The following is a 7416-nucleotide window of genomic DNA, read 5'->3' as shown; positions in this document are numbered from 1 at the left end:
CCAGAAGAGATGGCTGCTGTTTTAGACCTAGTGTGTTTTAGGTGGCCTCAGATGTACTACTGAGCTGCTAGATTTTCCATTTCTCTCTTTTACAATGATTGTAAAAGCCTCATGTCATTTTTAAGAAATACACAGAGACCTTACACCACTCGTGTCTAGTCTGTTTGACAAAGCTGAATCCTGTGCACACCTGGCCAGAACCCATCGTCCCACGGAACAAGGGACCCCACAAGAAACCCCAGTCCGTGGCAACAAATGACATTTTCAACAAATGGTGCTGGTTCACCTGGCAGTAAGCATGTAGAAGAATGCAAATTGATCCATTCTTATCTCCTTGTACAAAGCTCAAGTTCAAGTGGATCAAGGACCTCTACATAAAACCAGATACACTGAAACTAATCGAAGAGAACATGGGGAAGAGCCTCAAATACATGGGCACAGGACAAAGTTCCTGAACAGAACACTAATGGCTTATGCTCTAAGGTCAAGAATTGACAAATGGAATGTCATAAAATTTCAAAGCTTCTGTAAGGCAAAGGACATGATAAATAGGCAAAAAAGGCAACCAACAGATTGGGAAAAGATCTTTACCAATCCTACATCCAGTACAGGGCTAATATCCAATACATAAAAAGAACTCAAGAAATTAGACTCCATATAATCAAATAACCCTATTAAAAATGGGGTACAGAACTAAACAAAAAATTCTCCACTGAGGAAACTCGAATGATCAAGAACCACCTAAGAAAATGTTCAACATCCTTAGTCAGCAGGGGAATGCAAATCAAAATAACCCTGAGATTCCACCTTATACCAGTCATAATAGTTAAGATCAGCTCTCCCTCTCTCTCATTGTCTGTCTCTGTCACACACACATACATAATAAAAATAAATATTTTAAAAGGTTAAAAAAATTAAAAAATTAGTTAAGATCAAAAACTCAGATGACACCAGATGCTGGTGAGAATGTGGAGAAAGAGGAACACTTCTCTATTGTTGGTGCGATTGCAAGCTGGTACATCTACTCTAGAAGTCAGTCTGGTGGTTCTTTAGAAAATTGGACATAATATTAACTGAGGACTCAGCTATACTATTCCTGGGCATATACCCAAAAGTTGCTCCAACATATAACAAGGGCACATGCTCCCCTATGTGCATAGTAGCCTTATTTACAATAGCAGAAGCTGGAAAGAACCCAGATGCCCTTCAACAGAGGAATGATACAGAAAATGTGGTACTTTTACACAATGGAGTACTACTCCACTATTTAAAAAAAAAATTGACTTCACGAAATTCTTAGGAAAATGGATGGAACTAGAAAATATCATCCTGAGTGAGGTAACCCAATCACAAAAGAACAGGTATGGTATGCACTCATAGATAAGTGGCTCTTAGCCCAAAAGCTCCGAATATCAAAGATACGATTCACAGACCACATGAAGCTCAGGAAGACCAAAGTGTGGGTGCTTCACTCCTTTTTAGAAGGTGTAACAAAATACTCACAGGAGCAAATTCTGAGACAAAATGCAGAGCAAAGACCGAAGGAAAGGCCATCTAGAGACTGCCCCACCTGGGGATCCATCCCATATGCAGTCACCAAATGCTGACACTATTGTAGATTCCAAAAAGTGCATGATGACAGGAGCCTGATATAGTTGTCTCTTGAGAGGCTCTGCTAGAGCCTGACATATACAGAGGTCCACCCATTGAACTGATCACAGGGTCCCCAATGAAGGAGTTAGAGAAAGGACTGAGGAGCTGAAGGGGTTTGCAACTCTATAGGAAGAACAACAATATCAACCAACCAGAGATCCCAGGGTCTAAACCACCAACCAAGTAGTATACATGGAGTGACCCATGGCTCCAGTCATATATGTAGCAGAGGATGGCTTTGTCTGGCATCAATGGGAGAAGAGTCTCTTGGTCCCATGTGTTGGCAGCCAGTGCCAACGTAAATAAAATAAAGGGTTCTTCTGGTAATAGGAGTAATAAATAGATAGGAAGAGATTGAAAGAGAAGAAGAGATAGGCTAGCCATACGATACCGTACCCACGTGGGAAAAGTAAAACATTAGACGACACGAAGTCTGGTCACTCAGTCATCTTGAATTTAATAATAATTCTCCTTTGTTCCCGCAACAGGTAAAATACCTGGGGCAAAATCCTTCCCCCAAACTACGTCAGTGTAACAGTACAATCAGTTACTTCCTTCTTGCTCAATGGGGGTGGAGCTTCTGAATGTAGCCGGTTCCGTTCAACAGTGGGCAGCGCTGCGTTTACTGTCCGGGCTTTGGGGAGGGGGTCCACACCCATGAAGGCTCGATGCCCCAGTGTAGGGGAATTCGAGGGCAGGAGGTGGGAGTGGGAGTGTGGGTGGGTGCACACCCTCATAGAAGCAGGAGGAGGGGGAATGGGATAGGGAGTTTCTGGGGGTGGATCAGGAAAGGGAATAGCATTTGAAATGTAAATAAAATATCCAATTTTAAAAAAAGATGGAAATAAAAACGATTGTGTGTGTGGGAGGGGCAGGAGACAGGCACAAGGATGCTAGAAGCATTGCATTTAACCTTTATTCTTTCATGGTTAAAGCCAACAAGACCCTATAGTTACGACTCTACATTGTTCAGCCAGTTTATATGCAATAGCTTTATTGAGGTCAAATAGATTTCACAATACAGGATTTAGTACACAACAGGATTTAAGAAACTAGTTGCAGATAATATTGAAGACACAGGCTATTCTGTGGTAAACTGCTTCCAACATTACAGATCACACATTACAAACAATTTGCACATCAGTTACAACTTTATCTAGAAGCACAGATGCTTAGCTTGCCCTTTCTATTGGGCCTTCTTATTTCAATTGAGTTAAAATAAAGAAATGAAGATTGGTATCTTCTTGATAATGAATATGTTCTGTAGAGTGTTTCACGAGAACCCTCATTGGGAGCAGAGTAACAGAGGGAAGCCATTCTTAATTTATGTATATGTTAAACAGAATTAGTAATTCTGTTAAGCTACAATTTGAGATTTCTTACAATTGAATGAGCAATATATTAGCTTCAAAAATAAACAAAAGTAAATGTTTGACTGGTCACATAGAATGGTATAGCTCATTTCTTAATACTTCCTAACCTATGGTGTCCAAATCTGCCTCTTCAGATGCAAAGAAAATGCCACTCTACAAGTACAGAGTCTTTAGGGGTTATCAGCCATGGCTCAGAAGATAAGATCCACAAAACACCATAGAAAGTTACAGGAATGTAAATATTTACTTAAGCAAATCAGATAAGTATTGGGCAGTCACCTTACACAGCACTATTTACAAATAGGGAAACCTCCCAGACCTTAGCTCTAATGCATTCAGAGACACAAACTTGCAAAGTCTACAAAGACATGCATACATGTCTTTAAATACTCACTTAACAAACCCATGATGCAAACTGAAAAGTCTCTAGAAATACAGCCAAACATTTATTGTGTGAGAAAATGCTTATTCATGCATGAAATCACACATTGTTTTATCAAGTGAAAACAGTAGAGAATAATTATCTAAAACAGAGTTATAGTTCTAAATGGCCTAAACTAAAAAATAGTAATGCATGCATGATGTGATTCATCAAATAGTCTTCTAGAAATCAGTAAAATATCTGTTGCATCAAAACACATATGAACACTCTATACTATTTAAGGTACTCTATACACATTACGTACTAGAGACTTTAAGCTACAAATGCTTCTACTATTTTACCACACATACAAAACGACCATAAAAGAATCTGTATATATAACAAGGTGCTTCTAATTACCCATCTGTGATGAATAATGTATCTCCTTATGACATCTCATCTCTAAGTACCATTTATCACCACCTGGGCCTTTCTGTCTTAATGACTACAGATCTCTGATTTACATTCAACATTCTCTGCATTAATAATTGATTGAAACTCTTAAAAAATTCTTCTGCTACTGAAATGGAAGGTGGTAATGCTATCACCAGAAGAATTTGGGAGATACTCAGTTATATCTGATTGTTAAAGGAAGTGGGACCACTAGGCTGTTGGCCAAACTCATCGGAAGTTGGCCCCAAACTCGCCTGCTGGCTGTACCCACCACTTGACCCATAACTGTCTTGATTGTAGCCGCCTTGATTGTAGCTGCTGGAGTGCTTCTCCATGGGGTCTGAAAGGTATCTCTGTCCAGAGGAATGCCAGCCAGTCTCCTTGAAAACAAACCAAATGTTTCCAGCCCAGAGGATAAAGTTCAAAAACCCGAAGACCTGAAAGAGAATCAGAGCAAGTGGTTAAAGGACTGGACAGGGGCCCGGTGGTGGTAGCATATGTCTTTATTCTCATCATTTGGGAGGCAAAGGCAGGCGGATTTCTGAGTTCGAGGCCAGCCTAGTCTACAGAGTGAGTTCCAGGAGAGTCGGGCAAAACAACAACAAAAACAAAACAACAACAAAAAGGACTGGACAGGGACTTTAGATGAGCCTGTTCACAGGAATTCTTCACAGTGCCATGGATGAGCCTTTGCTTTAAATTTGAAGTCTGGTTAAATTTTTTCCTTGGGACCACTGTTTGATTTAGGAATCCTAATCATTTTCTATATGCCAGACACTACACGAAGGGTATTGATTCCCTTAGTCTAAGACACAGACCAGTGTTATTATATATTATGTGCCTATATTAAAATGTAGAAACAAAATTCAGCAAGAAATCATCTTGTTCAAAGTCACATGTCTTGGTAAGTACTAGATCCGTGATTCAACTCTATTCTGTCTGCTCCAGAGACCAAGTCCTCACCAAAGCCATCCCTATCTTCACAAATTAGACACTCTTAATTTGTATAAGGTAATAGTCAAGTCATGTATAATTGAGTATTTTCAGTTGAATAATGGTGCATTAATTGATAAGGTCTCCATTTATTTAGGGCTAAAGGTGCTGCTTGTCCAAATGAGTTGGTTCAGAAAAGCACCAAATATGCAATGGTACAGGGAATAGATGAGCACATGCATGTTTGCATACATAGTAGCGGAGTCTCTGTGTGGCTGTGCTTCTGCCTCTCACCTTCAGAAGTAAATGCTAAGAGCATGTTATGAGTGGAGTGCAGGATACAGAGAAGAGTGAATATCTTAAAAAGAAAATAGGTGTGAGGCTTTCCTATGCAAATTTATCTTTTTATCATGAACCTTGCTGGTAAATCACTGGACCTGTGTTGCCTCCTCAGGGTCAGGCATTTGGTGGAGGCAGAACTGTTTGTGATTGCAACGGGCTTATGTACTAATTTCATAATACATCATTTATTCATTAGTCATTGGTTATATGGTAAGAGACACTGCATTCTAACAACCCTATGGGAGAAAGGCAACAACAGCATGACACAAATTGGTGACATTAGAGTATATTTGGTTACCACTCCAGCATGACATTGTCTAGTTAAAATGTCCTTTTGGTTAGTCTGATGTGTCATCTCTTTCTCTTTCTCTCGCTCTCTCTTTGTGTGTATGTGTGTGTATGTTTGTAATGTTAGCATTCTCAACATGCAGAGACTGAAGGCTTTAGACCAAGGGTATTACTAAAGAATTCCGATGTTTTAACACCAGGTATATTATGGCACCACCTGACAGCAAGCTGAATGACATGGCAGTGAAGGTAGTATTTCTGACTTGTGGAATAGTTGAGAGTATTCAAGTGGATGTATATAAAGTTGGACACACTAGTAAGCACTAAATGGTAAACCAGACTTTGAATCACATTCTATAGTAGTTCATCAATTGTGTTTAGTTGACTATCACCATTGCATAAATGGAAGGAGTCTTTGGATGTGAGGACATATTTTTGAGAAACAATAACCGTAGACTCCCAATGCTCAAGGCACCTTTTCTCTCTGCTTTACGCTCCTTCCCCTGCTACTTTGCTTTCCATTGGAAATTCTTATTTTCTTTAACATTAACCTAAGCATTAGGTTGCTTGCCAGTGATGATATGAAATATAAATAAATCATCTGTAATAGTTGTTTAATTATAACAAATTAGTTAATCCCCAACAAAACTTTTACACAGGGTATCTATATCATATGTGCAGTCACTAGGATATTTTCCATTTAAAAAATATCTTGATTTAATTCCATGTTTGTAAGTCTATTCCAACATATGGTTCAAAAATTATTAAATGGTGTCTTCTGATATAAAGGGATGGCTCTGCCTAGAAATGTGTTTCTATCTGTTTGTTTTTCTTGGTCATTCTCCATGTCCTTCCTACTATTCAGTCTTTTAAAGGACCCAACTTAAAATTAAGAACACAGAGCATCCTCTGGAGATGTGCAAGGAGCACCATTTTCCTGTCACAATCATTATGGAACTATCAAAAATCCCCACTGGCTGGTACATTTTGGAACACATGAGTCTTTGAAACCTGCTATTTGTTCCACTTGAAATCAGAAGAGATTTTATTTAAGCTCAGATATGAGGACATCAGAAAGATGATATAAGCCTGTGCATAGCATGAGAAAGAACTGAGAGGTAAAATGTGGTTATCCATAAAGATGATGATCAAGTTACCTGGAGTAAAGCTGGAAAGGCAAAAGTAGAAATTATGGACAAAGTGTAGTTATTTTCGTGATGATTGGATAAAAACTGAGATATTGCAGCCTTTTTTTCTGTACTGTTTTTTTAATACTATAGAAGAAATGAATGCCAAGTTCTAGAAGCTTTCAGGTAATCCTTATCCTGCATCTCCAGACTGGGCAGCATGCTAAGTGTTTTTCCCTGGATTTTTCTTCTGTTACCAGGCTTGAAGTCTGTTATAAAACTGTCTACAGTTTTCAGATGGTAACACAGAGGTTTTAGAAAGCTGATTTGTTGTTCATAAAGGCAGACATCTGTTTCATTGTGGAGCCAGGACTATCCTTGAAAACTATGCTAGTACTGTGTCTATAGCTTTTTTGAGTAGTAACAGCATTAGGAGAGTTTGAATCCCACTCTACCATTACAGTAATTAAATCCAGAAGCTTTTCCCAGGATCCTTAACAAGATCCCCCTGCATCTATAATGTCTACATACCTCACTACCATAAAGTGACAAATGTCAAAGAAAATAATTTTGTTACCACAGTAGAAAATATTTATTTTCTCGACCTTTTTCTTTGTAGAGATCACAGATCATAGTGGGTGCATGGCTCCTTCTTCAGAACTTGCACTTGACCAGCAGGGTGAGTTCTGTGAGCCATCCTTTGACTACACAATGCCTAAAGACCTTAGCTACAATTGACAAGACTAAGGTGGACACTTGACCCCAGAGGGGCCAATAAGTAGCTCTCAACCAGACATTTGTAACTGGAGCCAAGTGAGTTAAGGTCAGTCTAAGCAGTTTTCTTTTGGAAAAAAATATGTATTTATTATCTCTCTCTCTCTCTCTC

At 39.0% G+C, this 7416-nt stretch overlaps 1 protein-coding gene across 3 annotated transcripts in view; it reads right to left on the bottom strand.

Moving 5' to 3' along the window:
- Nucleotides 1-2621: 2621 nt before the first annotated feature.
- The window catches only part of Synpr (synaptoporin), a 312429-nt gene continuing 307634 nt past the window's right edge, over nucleotides 2622-7416 (bottom strand). For all 3 annotated transcript variants that reach the window (XM_031345205.1, XM_031345216.1, XM_031345227.1), the window contains one exon: nucleotides 2622-4277. In XM_031345205.1, the coding sequence (XP_031201065.1) occupies nucleotides 4020-4277 (258 nt within the window). In that variant the 3' untranslated portion in view covers nucleotides 2622-4019. The remainder of the gene's footprint in view (nucleotides 4278-7416) is intronic.

Source organism: Mastomys coucha, unplaced genomic scaffold, assembly GCF_008632895.1.
Source record: "Mastomys coucha isolate ucsf_1 unplaced genomic scaffold, UCSF_Mcou_1 pScaffold10, whole genome shotgun sequence".
In the NCBI taxonomy this organism is placed as follows: Eukaryota; Metazoa; Chordata; class Mammalia; order Rodentia; family Muridae; genus Mastomys; species Mastomys coucha.
The sequence above is the reverse complement of the archived record's forward strand: the minus strand, read 5'-3'. Positions and strand labels throughout refer to the sequence as shown.